The following is a 19,308-nucleotide window of genomic DNA, read 5'->3' as shown; positions in this document are numbered from 1 at the left end:
GAACTTGAATTGCAACAATTAGTAAACTACACGATTGAAATTGTAACGGTCTATATGAACAAAAAAGTGAAATTTAGCCGAAACTACATGTTCCAAAATTATTTTATAAATTTTAAAAAAAGAAAGAAAAAAGAAGAAGGAATCTCCTTATTCTTATGGTCAGCGTCGGAAGGCGCGACCCAACTAACCCGCCACATATTGGAGAGCCTCACTTCTTCTGCCAGACTGCCATTTGCCTTCTTTTGAATTACACGAAGCTCTCCTCACTTTCCTTCTCAAACAGTGACATAACATTACAAAAAAAACCATTCCTTCAAGAATTCATCACAAAACCTCAATTTCTCTCCACTCCAACCCAAAATCCCAGTTTTTTTTCTTTCTTCAATGGCAGCCAAAGAGCCAGAGATCATAAGAGACAAGGACCAGATGAGGAGATGGTCAAGAGCCATGAGATCCCAAGGCAAGACCCTAGGATTGGTACCCACCATGGGCTACCTCCACGATGGCCACGTGTCGCTCATCCGAGAAGCCCACAACCACACCGACCTCATCGTGGTCTCGATCTACGTGAACCCGGGTCAGTTCTCTCCCTCCGAAGACCTCTCCACCTACCCATCTGATTTCCATGGCGATATCCAGAAGCTCATGGCCGTTCCCGGCGGCGTTGATGTCGTTTTCAACCCTCACAATCTCTACGACTATGGAACCAGCAAAAACGCAAACGCAGCCGCACGTGCGAGTGATGACGCACGTGTGGGAAATGGCGGCAATGGGGTGGTTTCTTGCGTGGAGGAAAATGGGTTGGGGCATGAGACTTGGGTGAGGGTTGAGAGATTGGAGAAGGGTATGTGCGGGCAGAGTAGGCCTGTTTTTTTCAGAGGGGTTGCTACGGTTGTGAGCAAGTTGTTTAATATAGTGGAGCCTGATGTTGCTGTGTTTGGGAAGAAGGATTATCAGCAATGGCGGATTATTCAGCGGATGGTAAGTTAACTTGTACAATTTTACAGCCCTCCCCCGTTTTGGTTACTAGTTAGAAACACGAAAGCAGACGTAGGTTAAGCCAGTTGGCCGGCCAGGGTGCCCGTCTCTTTGCACCCAACTTCGAGCCCCTCGTCTAAATTAGATTAATTTAGACTATCAATTATATCAAACTTAATTGCTCCAATAGTTTTAGAAAGAAGAAGAAATATTTATGAGAGATATTTATTCGAATTTGTATGTTTGAATTTTGTGCAGGTTCGAGATCTTGATTTTGGCATTAGAGTGATAGGTTCTGAAATAGTGCGTGAGAAAGATGGGCTTGCAATGAGTTCACGCAATGTGCGCCTCTCACCTGAAGAAAGGGAGAAGGTTCTCTCTCTCTCTCTCTCTCTCCCTCTACATGCCTTGTTAATCTTCCTCATCTTCCAGTTTCTTTTTCGAACATTCAGTTTTCTGTTTTTATAATTTATAAGTTCGTTCTTTATTTGTGATCCATCGACAGGCACTATCTATAAGCAAGTCATTGTCAAGAGCTAGATTAGCTGCAGCAAAGGGCCAAACTAATTGTAAAGAGTTGAGAGACTTGGTCACACAAGCAATACATGAATCTGGTGGAAGACTTGATTATGCTGAGGTGAGCATGGAACAACTTCCCTTGTTTTACTCTGGATTTTTAGACAGAACAACAAAGTGATTAAGACTAATTGATATTATCTACAGTAGTCAAAATACCTTTACTTGTAGCTTAATTTTTCAACAACAAAAAAACCCTAATTTAACAGAAACTAGAAGAAGATTAGTTCACAATTTTGCAATTTCTTGTGCATTTTGTCTGGCAGATTGTAGACCAAGAAAGTTTGGAGCAAGCAAAAGTGATCAGAAGTCCTGTTGTTTTCTGTGTTGCTGCCTGGTTTGGAAAAGTCAGACTGATAGACAACATGGAGATAAACATATGAATCTTGTGTTCTCGACAGATAGAATGACCAAAAGTTGCACCTTTTTTGGTTCTTTGGCAAAAGCCATCTTGATACATTATTTTCAAGGGACATTTCCCTCTCATGGTTTCAATTTTCGAATGAAATGCCATAAGATTGGGGCAATTTTCTTTTCTTCTTGGGTGACTGGAGTTTTCAAGGTTGTTTAGAAGGCTCATTCATAACATGCAAATTCAACACTAGTATGAAGATGCCCTTTCCATTTGTTGAAAACAAATCTAAAATCACTCACAGTGGTTTGCCAAATCACTCACAACAGTGATACAACAGAAGTTCCATGGAACAAAAGGAACCAAAAACCGATTCGCACATCCAAGAGACTAATATAGAAAGAATTCACGAATACAAGCTATACAAACTGTCTTACAATACAAATTATAGTAGAAAATAGGATGTGTAACAAAAAATAATTGTACGTGGACCGGCTTGTAGAAATCAGCACGATGAGCTCCATCCGGCTCCTGATTAAGATTCTCGCATCAGCATTTGAACCCATTGCAAACAGATAGAACAATGATGAGAATCAAAGCAATTAAGATTCCCAAAACGATCAGCTTGATCTTCATGTTCTGCAGCCACATCTTCCTTCTCATCTGGGTTCCTTGCTGCCTGAAATCTTGTGCCTGTATCACCACATCAGTCAGTGATGCAGATTAGAAAATAAACCAAACTAAATCCAAATGCATGATTCAGACACAGATAAAGAGAACTACACCGAAGCCTACAGCAATTAAGGGTTACTGATACCAATCGAAAGGAAAGCTCCATCCAACCAATAAGATTCAGTTTCAGTACAAGTAATTGGCTATTGACATACACATTTTATTTTGTTGGATATTGTTTATTGTGTGTGGTTGGGCCTTTTGTTATGGGATTGTGTTTGTGATCCTATGTCATTGGGCTATCTACCATAATTTCCTTATCTAATGAATTTCTCGTTGACCCAAAAAAAAAATAAAAAAAATTGGCTATTGACATACACATTTTACAATTTTAGATATAAACAAGCCAATTCAATCCGGCACAAATAAATTCCAATTAGTGTCAGATGGCATTGCTCTTTTTGCAGCATTGCAGGGTAAAACAAAATGACATGAAGTCCTCACCTGTGAGCGAAGGTTTTCTGTTTTATCCACCAGAAGCTCTATTTTCTCCCCACGATCAAGAACCTGCAACAAAACGTCATCGGTCAAATAATGTTACACCAGTCATCCAAACATCACAAACAATCAACAAAGGACATAGCATGGCCTTACCTTTTCAATATTTTCCATCATAACTCCTTTGACTTCTGAGACCTGAGCTTTCACTTTAGCAAGCTTGCTGATCTCCTCAGGGTGATCAACACAATATTGCATATGCTCCTTCAGTTTGGACCTATATTATAGCAACCCAAATTGTGGCATTAGAATACTTCATAGCAAAGGAATGACACTTTTGTTCAATTAGTGAAAAGATAAAACAACAGCTACCCGAATTCCTTGTTCAGACTATTTGCTACTGCTGTTGCAGCTTTTCCTCCACCATATCTACCGGTAAAATCCTCCTTGATTCGCTCAAGGAAAGCAATAGGAATTTGTCTACCAATAGCCTCAACTGCAACTACACAGTATGCTGTAGAATCCAAAGGGTGAAGTTAGTTCCACTACTATGCTCATATAAGTATCAAAGTTCCAAGAGATTAGCAAAACGAGATCAATCCAGGATCAACGTCTTTAAATCACTAATTCTGTTTTGGTAAGCTTGTGACAATCTTGGTAGCAAGAAAGAAACAGTAATGACCCTTCATTTGCTAATTAAATAACAATAAAACAAGAGGAGACCAAAAAAAAAAAAAGGAAAAGAAAAAACCAAAGTTGTAGATAAATTGTGAAACATTAATCTTCCAGTCACTAACTACAATGACATAATAAATGCTCACAACAAAGACCATAATTTTTCTGCTTTTCATTTAAGAAAAATGCCTATAATAATGAAAAACATTAATGGAGATCTGAGAATGAAATGAACCATCTCTTTCACATCTTTTAAAGCTTATGGTTACTACAACGATGTAGGAGCTCATCAAATACCTTAATCTTACTCATTTCAGCTGAGTTTTTTTATTCATCGGAAAACAAACAACAAAAGATTCTCAAGACATTAGAATTCACAACTGGTAAGCAGTACGGAACCTGATGAGACAAAACAAGTGAGAAACAAAATGCTCATTTGGCTTCAGGAAAATTTGCGAGAAATCCAGGAAGAAAATAATTTGGATTAGAATAGTTTTTAGTAACTGCAATCCCGGAAATTAAAACCCTCAATTCACCTATCCTCGTTAAACTAATATTCTTAACAAAGTTCAATGGTTGAATTCATTTTATTCTCATCTCAGAAACCAAATCAACACTAAAAATAAAATTAAGCAAAACACTTCAAGCTAAAAATAACAGGTTTTGAAGTTTACTTTCACCATTTCTTTTTCTTTTTCATTGTGCAAACTTCGATTCTATGGCTTATCTCAGTTTATTCTAAACATTTTTTTAGCTTCTGATTAAAAAATAAAAAATCATTTCTCAGCTACCAAACGGCCTACTAAATGATTTGAAAAAAAAACCCGACAAAAATGCGAAAGCAGATACGAGCTTGGAAATCAATACGAATCTTATCGGATGGTCCCGAAGGAACCAAAATCTATACGAATCGAAAGCTGAAAACAAACGATTCTCCAAAAATAGCATGACTAAACATAGAAACCACCGAAACAATTCAAATCAAGCAAAAGAGGGAAACCAAACACACGATCAAGATGTGGATCGGACCAAAAACTAAAACATCAATTAGATGAGATCTGATAGAGAGATAAATTACTGAAGCCATTATCGACGAGGTAGTTGAAGGTGTGGCCGTCGCAGTTGTACGTGAACTTGTTGTTAGTAGCAGGTAGTTTCTGGAGGCACTGCGAAGCTATGCTGGTGAAATTTCCAGTGAATTCCGTGTACTCTGCGAGAATCACAGTGCCACGCGCCACGAAGCTGTAGATCAACGATTGCTGCCCCATCGATTCGATCACCAAACCCTAACCCTAGGAGAGAAGCTTTCGATTTCGATTTAGAGAGAGGGAAAGAGAGGGCGGAGGGTTTGAGGGTTTTTTTGTTGCAGAGAGAGATTCAAAGTCACGGTGGTTTTATCGCGAGAGAGAGAGAGAGAGAGAGAGAGAGAGAGGGGTTGTTGCTTTGATGAGAAGCGAGGGGTCTTTGTTGTGAGGTTGCTAAGCTGCCCTCCAACTTCAGTGGAAATAACGAAAATGCCACGCAGCCTGAGCATACTGCAGTCTTATTTTGAATTTTATGAAACATTTGAATACTCTTTCTACAAAAGTCAAGGAGACGCGCAGGCCCCCCTCTCTAGAACACCACAAAACTCGTTCAAATCAAATCAAATGTACCTCATCCAACACGGTTTATTTATTTATTATTATTTTCTTTCTTAATTTCTCTCTCTAATTATTATTATTATTTATTTATTTTAGTTTTAAAATGTTTGTTTGCTAAATTCTGTTCCTATCATTTTCCACCAAGAACTATCTTATTGCCTAATTAAGTGGTTATATTTGTAAGTTGAGATCCTAGTGATGTTCTACCAAACTATGCTGCATTTTAATGGAACCATATGACCTATCAACTAATTTGTCAATTCATATCTAAGATTAACCCCTCCCCTCTTCAATTTGTTCATTATTTCGGCACATCTTTGTTGTTGTTGTGTAGCCCTATAAAGCGGAAGTAAACCTACTTAAATATGTTATGTTCAATATGTAAAATAATAGTCACGAGATTTATAACTTCAGTGATAAAATACTTATCTCATACTCACAATTACAATTCGACTCTTAATAAGAAAAATACAGTCGTGTCTAATCTGAATTGAAAATTACTAGGTGTGCGGCTCAATTTTTGAAGCTCTTGTTTTGTTTGTTTCACAGGTGCATCTTATTATATACTATATGTGTGTACTGGTGCCAGAGTGGATACAGGAATATAGTCAGTCCCATATGAACATGAGTATATAGTTTTTCCATTCTCTCGTACGTCACAAAAATATTACTATGTTTGTTTGATTATAATAAACCCTATGCTAATCTAATGTTGCGTGACCAATCAAACTACCAATTTTTACAATTAGGGAAATAAATAAATCATTGTCAATGGATTGAAATTTCCGTACGTAGTATGCTACCATTTTCCTTTTAATTTCTTCTTTCTTTGGCCTTATTGTATACACGGTTGAGTACCATTTCGAAAAAAAATTAATTAACTTTTTGTTTTGAGGATTTCATTAATTTGTAATAAAGAGAAATAAACAACCAAGCCCAAAATTATGAATATCACAAATGTTCTACTAGTACAGAGATTAATTAACTTTCTGTTTTGAGGATTTCATTAATTTGTAATCTGTCATGTTTGGGATAAAGGTCGCATATAATTGCAACAATTCTTACCTCGCCCCATATATAGTTTTAATGGACCACAATGTTGAGTTTTAGCCCACCTCATTCATATAAACTTGGACCCAACCCATTAGTACAGGTAGGTGGGTGGACCCGAACCCGACCCCAACCCAAACCAGACGTACCGCCATGGAGCAAACCCCAAAGATCTTTATGCAGTTGAGAGCTGACAAGAAAAGGTCAGAGAAGAAAGAGTAAGGGACAGAATCTGAGAATCTAAAGTCGAAAATGATTAGTGGGGTTTTAGCTTCAGCTTTCCCACAAGCTGTTTCTTCTCTGCTGTCTAAACCCAGAGCCAGCTGCTGTTGCTATGCATCCAGCTCTGTTAGTGGTCACAAGCCATGCTCATCAGATCCCAAGCTCCGAAGTTTTGGCCTTTTTGGTACGAAGGGGTCTCAGAGAAGCAGAGTGCACTGCAGTAGTAGCAGCGGACCTGGCTCTGGTATTGTTCTTATCTCTCTGTGTCCTCAAACTTCAACTTTTTATATATGAATTCTGTGTTTGCGGTGTCCTTGTTGAATTATATGAGGTGGGTTCTTCTTCAAATGAAGAAAGAACAAATTTTTGGGTTGCTTTGTTAATTCCTTGATGCGCTAATTTGGTTTACTTTGTGTTAAGATTTCATTGATGAATAATAATTTTTTGGTTATGGATTGGTTAATCTAACCTGCGTATCAATTGACTTCATTTTCTTCTTGTATTCCGGAATGAATTTTATTTGAGAGAAAAACCATAGATTTTAAACAACTTTCATATGCGTAAATGGAACGCTTATGGAGAAATTAGGTTACAGAGACTGTATCTTGCAGTTAATTCTGTTTTAAGAAAGATAAAAAGATAAAAAGTTTTCTTCACCCTTTTCTGGAATTGTCAAGTTTTACTGGAGAAATTGAAGTTTTGGCTTGGCAATTGCAAACAATTGAGGAACTGAATGTTGCAGGTGATGGTGATAGCAGGAGTGTTCTGGATGCCTTCTTCTTGGGGAAAGCTCTAGCAGAAGCCATAAATGAGCGTATTGAGTCCAGTGTTGGTGAATTTTTGAGCACAATTGGTAGGCTGCAAGCTGAGCAACAAAAGCAAGTAGAAGAGTTCCAGGTAAGCATTGCCAGGATTGAAATCATTGCTGAAGACTTCCTTTAAATTTGTTTTCTAACTTTATAAGTTTGTCAAACATGTGTTTTGGTCTTGTCCTTTTCCATAAAATAAATTGCTTTTTAGTGCCTAAATAAGCTAAGGCCTCTTTTTTCATTCCAGTTCTGCTTTGCAAATTTGTTGTCTCCCTTCTCTCTGATCATGTTCAAGAATTGATGGATTGAAGCTAAAAGCGAAATCAAATTTAGATAATTTTCATCCTATACTTGATGTGTAGGCACAACGTAATTTCTAAATCACTTTAGTTTAGAATAGATCATTATGCAAAGACACCAGATTACTGTTGTGTAGGATCATCGGCTACATAGTTCTCTTATTGGTTGCTCTAGATTGGGTGTGGACTGTGTAGTCGCTATATATGGACCGTTGCCTTTCGCCTGTTAGTTCTTGAAAAGCGTATGCTTAATTTGTTGATTATACACAGGAAGATGTACTGGAAAGAGCCAAAAGAGCGAAAGAGAAAGCAGCGCGCGAGGCAGCAGAGGTGCAAGGACTCGCAAAACAACCTACAGCGGAACATATAACACCAGTCACAATCACCAATGGCGTTACTCAACTAACTTCAACAACCCCGACCACCACCAGTAATGTCACTCCTGTGAATCAACCCTCATTGTCTGGGCCAGCTTCCCCAGCAACTGCGAATGAACCAGGTCCTGCCGATGAAGACACAATTTTTGGGGTGCCAATTGAAGAATGATGTCCATCTTCATGTATTCGCATATCTTACAGCTTCCAGCCAACACAGTTGGTTTTTATTGCAGTGTAGAACACTCCCTATAAATTTCATAATAAGTTACCGTTAGTCTTGGGTTGTCAAATTCATTTATGTCAGATTTGTTTTATGGACTCGCAGAAACCTGTGTCATATGGTGAAGGCGGCTTTACTCTTTAAATAACTGATCTTTTAAAATAGCCTGTTTAAATATGTTATATTATTCTTAAATAAATAGTATAGCCGCGCGGCTATACTATTTACATCTATTATTATATTCAACGCGTAGAGCCGCGCGGCTATTCTCTATAAGTTATATTTTTTAATAGTATAGCCGCGCGGCTATACCCTTTAAATAAATTATCTTTTTTTTTAATAGTATAGCCGTCCGGCTATACGTTTTACATATATTAATTATTATAACGCGTATAGCCGACCGGCTATACATAAATAGTATCGCCGCGCGGCTATACTATTTACATATATTATTATATTTAACGCGTATAGCCAATAGCCAGTCGGCTATACTATTTACATATATTATTATATTTAACGCGTATAGCCAGTCGGCTAGTCTCTTTAAATAAACCGCATTATTCTAAATCAATAGTATCACTGCGCAGCTATACTATACTTGACATGTATAGCCGTACGACTATACCCTTTAAATAAATTATATTTTTAAATAAATTATATTGCCGACCAGCTTTACTGTTTACATTTCATAAATATGTCAATAGAATAGCCGCCCGACTATACTCTTTAAATAAATTATCTTTTTTTGAAAATAAATTATCTTTTTTTGAAAATAAATGTATATCCCATGTTCCTCCTCCTTCCCACTCTATGATACATGGCAAAAGTTTGATTTAAAATCAAATTTGCAGCTATAATTGAAATCCAGATTAAATTTGCAAATAATTATCAAGCTTTTCTATTATTAGGCAGATGTAAATCCGTCCGTCCCAAAAATCCGAAGACCAGTAGTAATCATACATAAAAAATTTAAAAAGGGCAAAAAACAGGCTAGCTCAAGACTGAACTTGTTATGCATCTGGAAGCCCCTCTGATCTCATACAGTTCTGTTTTATGGTACTGGCTATTCCTCCAGTTCATCATCACTAGCATCCATGGCGGATCCCTTGTTTTTGTAATCCACTTTAAAGTCATAGTCTCCATCGTCGTCCATAGCGTCCACCGAGGCTGAGGCTGCTTTAGCCTTTTTCTTTTTCTTCTTCTCTGCTCTCTTTGTCTTAGGATTGAGAATACCTTCAGCTGTATACAATTTCTCATTTTGCCTGACAGTTTTAGTAGTTTTCTTTTCCTTGGTCTTGCCTGCATCATCTTCTTCACATGCCATGGTCTGGTCATCATCTTTATCAACCATATCTCTAGGACTTTCATCACCTTGACTTGATGGTCCTTGTCCCGCATCATTCTGGTGCACAACAATGTAAAATAAATTTACATTCAAAATTGATAATCCTCCGCAAAGTTTTAAATCAAATGTGAAATCAGTTGGCTTTCTATAAAAGACTATTCAACATATCTCTCAAGGACATGCACAGACAGTTCAATTGACCATACGTTGACTCCCAAAAGATATCAGATGAAGAGGGCTACCAACCATTTTTGCATACACTTAGACCCAAAAACAAACAGTAGTAATCAATAGAAAAGTAGCTTCAATAGCAGTTTTCATTGACGTAAATTTATTTTGCGAGTTAGGCAGCACCTATTCTTGGCAAAAAAACTGAGTAACAGAAAAAGAATTGATATGGTATCACAAACCTCTACAATATCTTCATCAAAATTGAGTGGGCAACTGGGAGGGACTTCAACAGGATGGAAATCACTAACAGACTTAAGGCTTCCAATGAATGAAGATTCTGCATTGTATACTTCATCAATGTTAAACACCTTGCCCAGCTGAGAAACAATGTTTGCCTCTGAAGGTTCCTCTTGATTCCTAACTGGGGGCATAGTGTAGTACGGAATTTTACCTGAAATTCATTGAACATTTAGCATCAGATAACTCTGTCAGCATTTACTTTCTTCACAAATTAACTTTTCCCAGAGTTCTTGTACTTGACAACTACATGAAAGAAGGCAAATGCGTACCCTCATTCCAGTCATGCAGAACAATTCTTGCTGCAGCGCTGATATCTACAATACCACCCTTTTTTAGCTTACCCCTAACCGTAGCCACCTTATGCAGAAAGTCATCAACTGAATCAAAGCTTGGGAGCTTGTATAGAGTTACCAACAGTCTGTCTGGGCAAAGCTTCAAAATTTCCTTTACTGTTCAACAAAGGGCAAAGTGAGTAAATCTTGTTTGAAACAAAATTCCAGAAAGATGGCAAGGCAAATAAGTTTCGTATGCAATTCCATCCACTAAGCATTCTACAGTTCAATGCATGTGTAAAGCAGAAACCTACAGAGTTTCAATATGCACCAGAAGGCACTCAAGCAGCTTAACAGGCTTAAATGAAGAATGGGAGAATGGGCAAGTACCTGGAGCAATTGGGTCCTCTAGCTTCTCAATTCTTTTGCAATTTCGAAGAGCTATAGAGGCATCATTTTCCTTAGATCTAAGCATTACAACACCAGGGCAGTCCAACAATTTGACATTATTATCCAACTGAACTTCTTGCATCGATCTTGTTAATCCTGGAGTAGAACCAACATTGACAACACGGCTTCTCTTCAAACTATTAATGAGACTACTCTTGCCAACATTAGGTAGGCCAATAACACCCACTGTAATTGATTTCTTGATCTGCCAGAGATAAAGGCTCACATTTACAACAGGAAAAATGTGATGGATTATTCAAACTTGTACTCATATTCCAGCAACGGAAACCATAATTGTAGAAAGATATAGACACACACACGTATATATCTATGGAAATCATTCCAAAAACACATACCTCATGGCTTCTTGAATAGTTCTTCAACAATTTAAGAAGAGTTTCAGCTCCGAGGCAGTCACTCGTCTGCAGAAGGTTGCTTGGCTTTGATTTCTTTGAGGAGGATTTCCACCCTAAGTTTGACCTTTGCTCTTGGGTGTTACACTTGAAGGCAACAGCTGGTAACTCTTCCCTCAGATAACTGAGCCACTTCTCAGCAGCTTCTCGCGGGATGAGATCTGTGATTCAAGAATCATTACTATCAATAAAGGCTGACGTGTAGATACAAGAAAGCAAATGACCGTACAAAATCAATATTTTAAGAAGCTGGAGAGCAAGCAATGTATTACCAATTTTGTTTAGAAGTAGCACGAGATGCTTATTAGGTCCCGACTTCATCACCATCTTTTCCATATCAATACATCGGGTACCCAGGGGATCTCGAGCATCAAGTACCTCCAAAATGACATCTGATGCTTCAATAACTTTAACCAACTCCTTGTAGAAAGCCCTATCTGAGCTATCTGTACATGAGGGAAAATATTTTTAAGAACATTTAAAGGAAATACATAGAAAAGGTAGTGATAAATTCAAGCTCAACCACCAGGCACCAAATAACACAACTTCCCAAAAACATCAAGTTACAGCATACCCCGATTATTGCCAAATCCAGTGGAATCATCAGTACCCCTTTCCTCTGCCACTTCATCCGAATTGGGGAGATCTTCATCCTCTAAGATCCCCAGCTTCCTCTTCTGGGCCTGAATTAAAATAAAAAGTTTCTTTACCGATAGAAATAACTTAAAGTGTGTATAAAAGCAGGAAGTGGTTGCACCTAAAAGATGAAGGTGCAAATAAAACAAACATATAGTACCAACAAAACATACATTAGGAATTGAACATCGCCCTTCATTCGCATTAAAAAACGTACTTTTTTCTAAATTATCATGAAGAGTTTGCAACTTATGAGCACACAAGCTCAAAATGCAGACTCACTTATTCTCAGTAACCAATGCATCAATATGCTAGTAATATTATCAAGCTTAAATGCACATATTTGTAATCCTTATAAAAACTACTCAGAAACTCCCCAACGTCCAATTCATAAATTATTACCCACAAAATTTTAAAAAAATCAATCACAGAAAGAAAACCAAATGCTTGATAAATTAACTGAAGCCATACCCTTTCTTTGCGGGCAGCTTTCTTTTGCTCTACTTCTTCGATATGACGCGCACGACGAGTTTCTAAGGCCTTAAGCTCCTGCTCCTTGAAGGGCCAGTCATTAGGGATACCTGGGTCTTTCTCTACCTTCTTGTTCTTGAAGCCGAGCTTTTTGGCCTCCTTGGCCTTCTTCTTGTGGTGCTCCTTCACCTTCCTTATGACCTTGTACTTCTTCTTCAATGTCACTCTCTTACTCTTACTCTCTGCCAACCATTAATCAAATTCCAATTAATTCCCAAAATGAAATTGAGAAAGAAAAAAAAAAAAAAAGGTAATGAAAAACAAGAACTTTACATTCAAACTAAGATTATGGATATGAAAGTTTCGCTTACTTTTGCTCTTCTTCACCATCTTCGGCTATTCTTGAATTGAACCCCAGCTACAGGAGTTTCTGGAGTGAGAATAGCTATTGAGAGAGGAGAAAGAGGAGGCACTTGAAATTTAGGGTTTTGGAAGTGAAAGAAGACGACCTCTGATGCGGTTTAGGGTTTATCTACTTGGGTTGCTGCGGATTGGCCCGACCCAAAAGGTTTCCTTAATGGGTCTAAAAAGCTGGAATTTGAAAATTATATTGGTGATATTGGGAAGTTGGGCCTGGCCCAACCTACTAAGGTTTGTGGCTTTTATAAATTAAAAATACAACAAATAGTATGGGGTGAGAGAGGCTCGAACTCTCGACCTCAGGATAACTCAGAAGCTATGAGACCTACGCGCTAGCCAACTGCGCCACCACCCCGTTGTTTTTTGTTCTTTGCATGTAGCCTTCTTATACAAATCACCAGCGATGACTAGCCTCTAAATCTAACCATTTGTTTTTGGTGTTTTAAAACGTAGGATTTAGTCTTTTTATTTATTTATAGTAATTTGAATATGGTAAAATTACAACACATAGTTGATTTAAAGTATCTATGAGTCTTATTTGGTAGTTTAGTTTTGTACTATATTGGGATTGAGTTCAAATCAATTGTTATGAGTTTTTTTTTTTTTTTTTCTAATACAAGCGATAATTTAAATTATTAATCTAAAGAGATGATTTTCTCACTCCTCTTTTGTTCACTTTGTTGGAAATTGTATGTTCTCACTCATTTGTTGTCCACTTACACTACTTTGTATGCTTTACTTTACAACTAATTATTTTCAAAGTATGGCATAAACTTTTTTTTTTTTTTTTAATTTAAGTGACAACCGTCCCAAACTAGCCCAAACTTATGGATGGTATAAATCCCCATCGGGTCCTTGGCCCTAATGGGGGAGCTTTTGGGGGAAAACAGGGACAGGCACGGGGATCCTCGATTTTTAAAAATACTCAATTAAAGATGGGCTGTGGATGATATTGTTATCCCCATTTCTGAACCTGACTTGATAAGTGATGTATTTATTTTTAAATAATTAATATATAATATAATCTTATCTCCCAGCAATTTGAATTTCTGTATAGTACTTGCTCTTTGAAGTAGTAATTTCTTTACAAATTTTAAAAAAAAAAAAATCAAATGATACTGTTTGGATTTGTCATTGAGAAATATATACTCTTTTGGAAAATGTGAAAAACTATATTTGCCTTGGAGTATGATTAGGATAATGAGTGACTCAATGAGACAGTCGTCTGTTACTCTTGTTTTTTTTTTTTCCTTCGGAAAATTAACATTTACAACCAAGTAAAAGCACTACAAGTTTTGTTTTTATTTTATGTAAAAAATATATATGTTTTTTTAATTTTTAAATAAATTTGGGATTCAAGTCAGAATTTGATATACCATTTCCGATGGGTACAAAAGGGAGCCGGGAATGAGGAGCGAGAGCGAATATAGTATTGTCATACCCGACCCCTAACGGACCGGTTGCCATCCCCACACTTACATTACATCTGTCTGTTTCGAGCATTCCTTACTGTTATTCAATTTAATAAGTCAAAGGAAGAAAAGAAAGGTAAGTGTAAGGCATAGAAGCATTGACCAATCAGCGATGGAGTTTATATTTGTTTTGTTTTGGTCAGTTCCCTCAGAATTTGAGCCGTTAATAACTTAGTATTATATCCAATGACCATTGCTCCTCTCGTCTGTATTTGACATCATCCTCCTTTCTCATATTTCCCCATTGCTCAACTCTCAGATTCCCAAACCCTAACCCTAATTCTCGCATTGCTCTAGACTCTGCAAAGTTTGAGGTGTGGATTCGTTTGTTGTATTTCTATGCCCTCAAATTGATTCTCATTTTCGATTATATGATATGTATGTATATAAAGATTCGGACTTGGGAGGTTGTATAGCAGTTGAGATTGATTTCCTCTATTCTGTTACCTGAAAACAACCAGAGATGGAAGAACTACGTTGGCGCGCATTTTATTTTTCGTTTTTTTCTTCTCACTGTCCTGTAGATGCTTATATTACTGTTGAATTTGCTGGTAATTGCTAGTTGATTTATTAGTTACTGCATTATTGATTTTGAATTTTCTTTGGGAGATTGAAAAGTGATTATGTGTTAATGTTATCTGCAGAATTTGATGTGGTAGCTGGAAGTTTTCAAATTTACTCATTGGGTAGTTAATTGTTACAATGTGCTGATTGAGGGGCGAGAAATTTGTTGCTAATGGCAGAATATCTGGCTTCACCATTATGTATCAAAGTGCACATACAGAGAAGTTTCATCAGAGAGAAAGGCTTCACAACCCGGAATTCACGTTTCAAGATAGTGCAAAGGTATAGTATTTGTATTTACTAGTTATGCTTATAGTATTGTAATTTTCATTGTGTTACTTTGAAGATAAGGTTAGTGGGCCAAGCAAGAACAGATTATGAGGCTAACACTGATCTTGATCATCAAGATAATCTCATACTACTTTATAACCATGTATTGTATAAAAGTTATGTCTTGCTAGTGAGTCGACACTACAGTTTAGCTGGGGATTCTGACTTTGCACCTTACCTTGTATTGATTGTTGAGTAACTTAGATTTAGCCTGCAACTATTTTGGGGCTGAGGATTTCTGTTAACATTTCCTAACGTCTACCAGAAAAGTATACAAATTGCGTCAAGGTCAATTGTGACTTAGCACTTAATGGTCATGTTTCATGTAATGATTCTCACCCTAAAACTATATTGCTAAAGTAGGAAGTATTCGTATGGAAGCGGCAAGACTGTTCTATTTCCAATGCGGAAAATGTGTGAGCTCACTGCTCCTGGCTTCACAAATATGAAAGTTAATCCTTTTCCTGAGGAAGCTTCCTTGAAATGTACTTGCTTGAGGTCTTTGGTAGGCCCTGATGGTGCAATAGCCTCTGACTGGTTACCTGTTGTTGATCAAGTGCTTCTGACGGCCAGTGTATTTCTCACATATATGGCTGGAGTAATTCCCCGTCACAACTCTAGTCCAACTTTTCGAAAGGAGATCTCCAATGACAATGTGGATCCTGGAACCTCAACCGCTTCTGGTAGGTAAGGGTAAGCATGTCAAAGTTTTGAAGGTTTCAGTCTCTGTCCATTTAAAATTATTTAAGGGAAAATTACGCAAGTGCTCTTGGGGATTTAACCCTAGAACTCACACTCCAACCTAATTCTCAAAGGAGGAAGTGTCATCAAGCCCAAAAGCTATTGGCATTAAGTCTATTTCTTCTAAATGGATGGTTTTTCTTGTTTAAAAATAAGTGTGCAATGCTTCTGGTTTTTGTTTTTCATTTACTTTAGTTAGTTGAGATGTATTTTCTCTAATTGCAGTGGAACAAAGAATGATGACCCAGAAAATTCAGGTTATGCCTTGGATGCAGTGAAAAGGAAACTTTTGGATTCACTCCAGGCTTTTGAACTTGGGAATAATATGGGAAACAGGGTCCTTCAACATGAAGGATACACTGCAAAGCGACCTTTAAGTTTGAATGCTGTTGCTGATGGTCCCAGATTAAGATTGCTCTGGGCATCGTTTCTGCGAATTGAGGAAGAGGTCAGCATTGCCTCCTTTGTCCTGCTTTGCTATATTTTGTTTTTCCCCTGTCTTTTCTAAGAGAGTTAAATCATTTCACTTAATTGAACAAACACTGTTTCAGTTTTGAAAGTGGCAATTAGGAAAAGGTATCATCTTTTCCATCTTCTCATTGTACTTGCAAGATGGATAATAAATCTTTCATTGATAATAAATGATTGATAAGAGGTTATGCTAGATTCCATTATATATTTTATTTGCATTTGATCTAAGTCAATCAGATACTTCTATGAAGAAACTTTCTTTTTATTTTTACAAGAAATGCTTTCATAAAGGATCTATTTTCATACATGTCCCCATTAGATGCTGATCACAAACAGGTTGGAATTAAATAGTTATTTGAGTTGAATGAACTATATTTCAAAGTTCTGATAGTAATTCTCTCAAATTTGTTTTATAGGTGATTAATATCTCAAAATCTGGAATTTCTAACTTGGATGACTGCTTGGCGGATTTTTCTGATGTTATACGAAAGTCTTGTCAGCCTGTATGCACGAGCTGGTTAGAAACAGAGCTTGATCTTTTAAACAGCAAGCCTAACAAGGTATTTTGGATAGTAAAGGTTTCCTTCTATATTTTTTCTGCAACTTACACTTTAGATAAATTCACTTATTCTGCTATGCATTCTGGTCAGGCACTTGCTTTGCTTATGGACGGAAAGTTAAAAGGAGACAACATTGTATTACAGAACATCAGGAACGCAGGAAAGGAAGACCTTTATGCAGAACTAATGTGCTTCCTTAGTTTTGGTTCTCTCAGGTAAATTCAGTAGGATTGTCTAATATCTTGGCTCTGTTTCTTGAGAAGTGGTCAACTAATCATCAGGCTCCTGCATGTTTAAATTCTTGTCTTAGTAGCTCATAATTTTTCTGCAAAATAGATTCTTCAGCTTTTCAAAATGTTATTTTCTTATCGTCAATGGAAACAAGCACTTACAATTTACTAGTTTTAGCTTAATTGGATACAGAAGTTTGGGATTTGAAGTACATGGTTCATAATATGGTTTCAAGAAACACATTCCTGTAAGCAATTCCCATCAAAAGGATAGACTCACTGGGAGTTGAAACTAATTAGTAATGAAGGTCGATTATTTTCCAACTTTAGTAATGGAATGAGGTAAAATCATTGTTAAACTTAGATATTACTATAATTAGGGGTTAACTATACTATAATTAATTTCATCATGTGCTATGATTACCATGATGGTACTTATTGGTGATGAAGGGTTAATGATTTTCGCATATTTGTGATGCATATCATGTAGTTTCATAATAAATTAAGCTTGTTAAGTACATTTTCTTTCACATTCTACATTAGCTTCACAGATTTCTCAGACATTTATTTTGTAATTTGCTTGCAAATATTTATTTTTTTTGGGGACACTATTGTACCTTACTTGTCTCAACAGGGAGGGTTGCTGTTATGACGGTAACCTGTTTATGAAGCATGGAGTTTCCATTCTGGAAGATCTGGTGATAAGTTTAGCAGATGGGATAGTAAGCATATATTTGGAGCTTATTTCTGTTGACAGCAATTTCTCAGATGAATTGGATAGCCTGTCTTTGGCATTGTGTACTTTGTCAACACGAGCACTTCAAAGATTACGAAATGAGGTACAAGTTGACAATTTCTTATGCATACCAGCATATTGCTTTGATGTTTTTCTTAATTTTTTCCCATTTTGATTTACACTCTCACTTCCACGCGCTCACCCAATTTTTAATAGGCAGAGATGGACTGTTGAGTTTGTATGCAATTTCAAGGCATCATATTTTTGTCTAAATGTCATATGGTCAATTTGTATCTAGACTTCTTGAATGCCTTTGTGGTGTGGATGTGGTTGTATGTAGGGAGGTAGTTGGTTTGATATATTGTATTATAAGATATGCCCTTTTTATCAGGTGGCTTTGTACCAATGGTTGTATCAAAATATGGAAGCAATTGCATCAATGTATGAGGATCGATTTGACTTGTGGACATTTCAGAGCCAACCCATCAAGGAATTAGACAATAGCTGGTCTGAAAATTATAGTTGGTGGAAATGGCTTAAACAGAAAAAATCTGGCACTGCGCAGTCAAGATTACATCAGGTTATGATAAGCCAGTTCTCTATGCCTGTAAAGCGAACAAAGGAATTAAGGGCCCTAACAGGGTGGTATGCTCTTTCCCCACCCCTCACATTTTTCTCATCTTTCCAAATAACTTTGGCCATCACCTTGTTGCCTGATTTAATCTTGAAATAATTGAATATGGATGAGTTGTCTTGTTATGTCTGTTGCAGGAAGTATTACTTCAGCCTATTCCTCGAGTTATCTGATATTAGCATGCCGTTGATTAGAGCAGTTATTGACAAAGTCAGCAAGGCTCTCTCGTTTTTTCTAGTTAGCTTGATTGGGAGGTCATTAGGACTCATTTATACTGGAATTAGGCAGTCTCTACGTTGGAAGTGATAGATGGGTATTTGCTTTCATTCTTTATTTCAGTTTGCCTTTTTTGATATGGCAGAGTTGGTTTTAGAAGAATGTAAATTACAATCTGTCAGCTTGAAATGTTCATTTTTGTTTTGTGCCACTTGAGGCACCCCCTATACCCATTGGTTAACATTCTGAGCAATGCAATGAATTTGAATTTAGCATAAATCTTGGTACCACTCTGTTCCACATTGTGCAAACTATATTATAGATGCTAGCTTTGCATGGATGTAGAACTGCTTTTGGGCTGTGAGTGCATCTTTTATATATAAATCTCTCTCTGTGTTTGTGTGGATCTCCTAAGTCCGTTACAAGTTATCCTTTCGATGTACAAGCAAAGGACAATATAATTGAGAGCTAGCGCTTTCCGATCTCAGTATCTCTTGAAAGTTCT

At 37.1% G+C, this 19,308-nt stretch overlaps 5 protein-coding genes and 1 non-coding gene across 8 annotated transcripts; 3 read left to right on the top strand and 3 right to left on the bottom strand.

Annotated features, from left to right (window-relative positions):
- Positions 1 to 179: 179 nt before the first annotated feature.
- On the top strand, positions 180 to 2,090 carry LOC117636534 (pantoate--beta-alanine ligase). Its single transcript, XM_034371075.1, has 4 exons — positions 180 to 981; positions 1,237 to 1,350; positions 1,484 to 1,615; positions 1,821 to 2,090. The coding sequence occupies exons 1-4, from the start codon at positions 385 to 387 to the stop codon at positions 1,935 to 1,937; spliced, it is 960 nt and encodes a 319-aa protein (XP_034226966.1). The 5' UTR covers positions 180 to 384; the 3' UTR covers positions 1,938 to 2,090.
- A 66-nt stretch (positions 2,091 to 2,156) lies between these two features.
- On the bottom strand, positions 2,157 to 5,178 carry LOC117636535 (putative vesicle-associated membrane protein 726). Its single transcript, XM_034371076.1, has 5 exons — positions 4,830 to 5,178; positions 3,449 to 3,590; positions 3,233 to 3,353; positions 3,083 to 3,145; positions 2,157 to 2,599 (listed from the first exon to the last, which is right to left on the bottom strand). The coding sequence occupies exons 1-5, from the start codon at positions 5,017 to 5,019 to the stop codon at positions 2,456 to 2,458; spliced, it is 660 nt and encodes a 219-aa protein (XP_034226967.1). The 5' UTR covers positions 5,020 to 5,178; the 3' UTR covers positions 2,157 to 2,455.
- Positions 5,179 to 6,613: 1,435 nt separating this feature from the next.
- Positions 6,614 to 8,441, top strand: LOC117637378 (uncharacterized protein At4g13200, chloroplastic). The gene is made up of 3 exons (XM_034372255.1): positions 6,614 to 6,910; positions 7,409 to 7,563; positions 8,045 to 8,441. The coding sequence occupies exons 1-3, from the start codon at positions 6,697 to 6,699 to the stop codon at positions 8,318 to 8,320; spliced, it is 645 nt and encodes a 214-aa protein (XP_034228146.1). The 5' UTR covers positions 6,614 to 6,696; the 3' UTR covers positions 8,321 to 8,441.
- Positions 8,442 to 9,240: 799 nt separating this feature from the next.
- LOC117638706 (guanine nucleotide-binding protein-like NSN1) lies at positions 9,241 to 13,010 on the bottom strand. Its single transcript, XM_034373799.1, has 9 exons — positions 12,801 to 13,010; positions 12,430 to 12,671; positions 11,897 to 12,005; positions 11,595 to 11,768; positions 11,266 to 11,483; positions 10,850 to 11,114; positions 10,457 to 10,636; positions 10,127 to 10,338; positions 9,241 to 9,773 (listed from the first exon to the last, which is right to left on the bottom strand). The coding sequence occupies exons 1-9, from the start codon at positions 12,817 to 12,819 to the stop codon at positions 9,435 to 9,437; spliced, it is 1,758 nt and encodes a 585-aa protein (XP_034229690.1). The 5' UTR covers positions 12,820 to 13,010; the 3' UTR covers positions 9,241 to 9,434.
- A 109-nt stretch (positions 13,011 to 13,119) lies between these two features.
- TRNAM-CAU lies at positions 13,120 to 13,204 on the bottom strand. The gene is given in 2 exon segments: positions 13,120 to 13,155; positions 13,167 to 13,204. It is a non-coding gene; the product is annotated as a tRNA-Met (tRNA).
- Positions 13,205 to 14,336: 1,132 nt separating this feature from the next.
- On the top strand, positions 14,337 to 19,090 carry LOC117612285. Of its 3 annotated transcripts, none has more exons than XM_034341070.1 (9): positions 14,337 to 14,635; positions 14,966 to 15,167; positions 15,579 to 15,902; positions 16,182 to 16,404; positions 16,844 to 16,987; positions 17,078 to 17,202; positions 17,852 to 18,056; positions 18,345 to 18,598; positions 18,725 to 19,090. In XM_034341070.1, exons 2-9 carry the CDS (start codon positions 15,058 to 15,060, stop codon positions 18,891 to 18,893), a joined length of 1,554 nt encoding a protein of 517 aa, XP_034196961.1. In that variant the 5' UTR covers positions 14,337 to 14,635; positions 14,966 to 15,057; the 3' UTR covers positions 18,894 to 19,090. The 3 variants fall into 3 exon arrangements, with proteins under 3 accessions (XP_034196961.1, XP_034196959.1, XP_034196960.1); XM_034341068.1 differs by having other exon boundaries at positions 15,576 to 15,902; XM_034341069.1 differs by lacking the exon at positions 14,337 to 14,635 and adding an exon at positions 14,675 to 14,872 and having other exon boundaries at positions 15,576 to 15,902.
- Positions 19,091 to 19,308: the final 218 nt, after the last annotated feature.

This window comes from Prunus dulcis, chromosome 8 (assembly GCF_902201215.1).
Source record: "Prunus dulcis chromosome 8, ALMONDv2, whole genome shotgun sequence".
NCBI lineage: Eukaryota > Viridiplantae > Streptophyta > Magnoliopsida > Rosales > Rosaceae > Prunus > Prunus dulcis.
Note: the sequence above shows the minus strand (reverse complement) of the source record. Positions and strands in the feature narration are given on the sequence as shown.

Bases quoted from the DNA above. Each gene is read 5' to 3' on its own strand.
- LOC117636534 (XM_034371075.1), top strand. From the start codon at position 385: ATGGCAGCCAAAGAGCCAGAGATCATAAGAGACAAGGACCAGATGAGG. The intron at 982-1,236 runs GTAAGTTAACTT...AATTTTGTGCAG, and splicing joins GGCGGATTATTCAGCGGATG to GTTCGAGATCTTGATTTTGG. The intron at 1,351-1,483 runs GTTCTCTCTCTC...ATCCATCGACAG, and splicing joins CACCTGAAGAAAGGGAGAAG to GCACTATCTATAAGCAAGTC.
- LOC117637378 (XM_034372255.1), top strand. From the start codon at position 6,697: ATGATTAGTGGGGTTTTAGCTTCAGCTTTCCCACAAGCTGTTTCTTCT. The intron at 6,911-7,408 runs GTATTGTTCTTA...TGAATGTTGCAG, and splicing joins TAGCAGCGGACCTGGCTCTG to GTGATGGTGATAGCAGGAGT. The intron at 7,564-8,044 runs GTAAGCATTGCC...GATTATACACAG, and splicing joins AGCAAGTAGAAGAGTTCCAG to GAAGATGTACTGGAAAGAGC.
- LOC117636535 (XM_034371076.1), bottom strand. From the start codon at position 5,019: ATGGGGCAGCAATCGTTGATCTACAGCTTCGTGGCGCGTGGCACTGTG. The intron at 3,591-4,829 runs GTAATTTATCTC...TGGATTCTACAG, and splicing joins CCTCGTCGATAATGGCTTCA to CATACTGTGTAGTTGCAGTT. The intron at 3,146-3,232 runs GTAAGGCCATGC...GTTTTGTTGCAG, and splicing joins TGATGGAAAATATTGAAAAG to GTTCTTGATCGTGGGGAGAA.
- LOC117638706 (XM_034373799.1), bottom strand. The intron at 10,637-10,849 runs GTACTTGCCCAT...TTTGTTGAACAG, and splicing joins AGAGGACCCAATTGCTCCAG to TAAAGGAAATTTTGAAGCTT. The intron at 10,339-10,456 runs GTACGCATTTGC...AATGAATTTCAG, and splicing joins TCTGCATGACTGGAATGAGG to GTAAAATTCCGTACTACACT.
- LOC117612285 (XM_034341068.1), top strand. From the start codon at position 15,058: ATGGCAGAATATCTGGCTTCACCATTATGTATCAAAGTGCACATACAG. The intron at 16,988-17,077 runs GTATTTTGGATA...CATTCTGGTCAG, and splicing joins TAAACAGCAAGCCTAACAAG to GCACTTGCTTTGCTTATGGA. The intron at 18,599-18,724 runs GTATGCTCTTTC...TGTCTGTTGCAG, and splicing joins TTAAGGGCCCTAACAGGGTG to GAAGTATTACTTCAGCCTAT.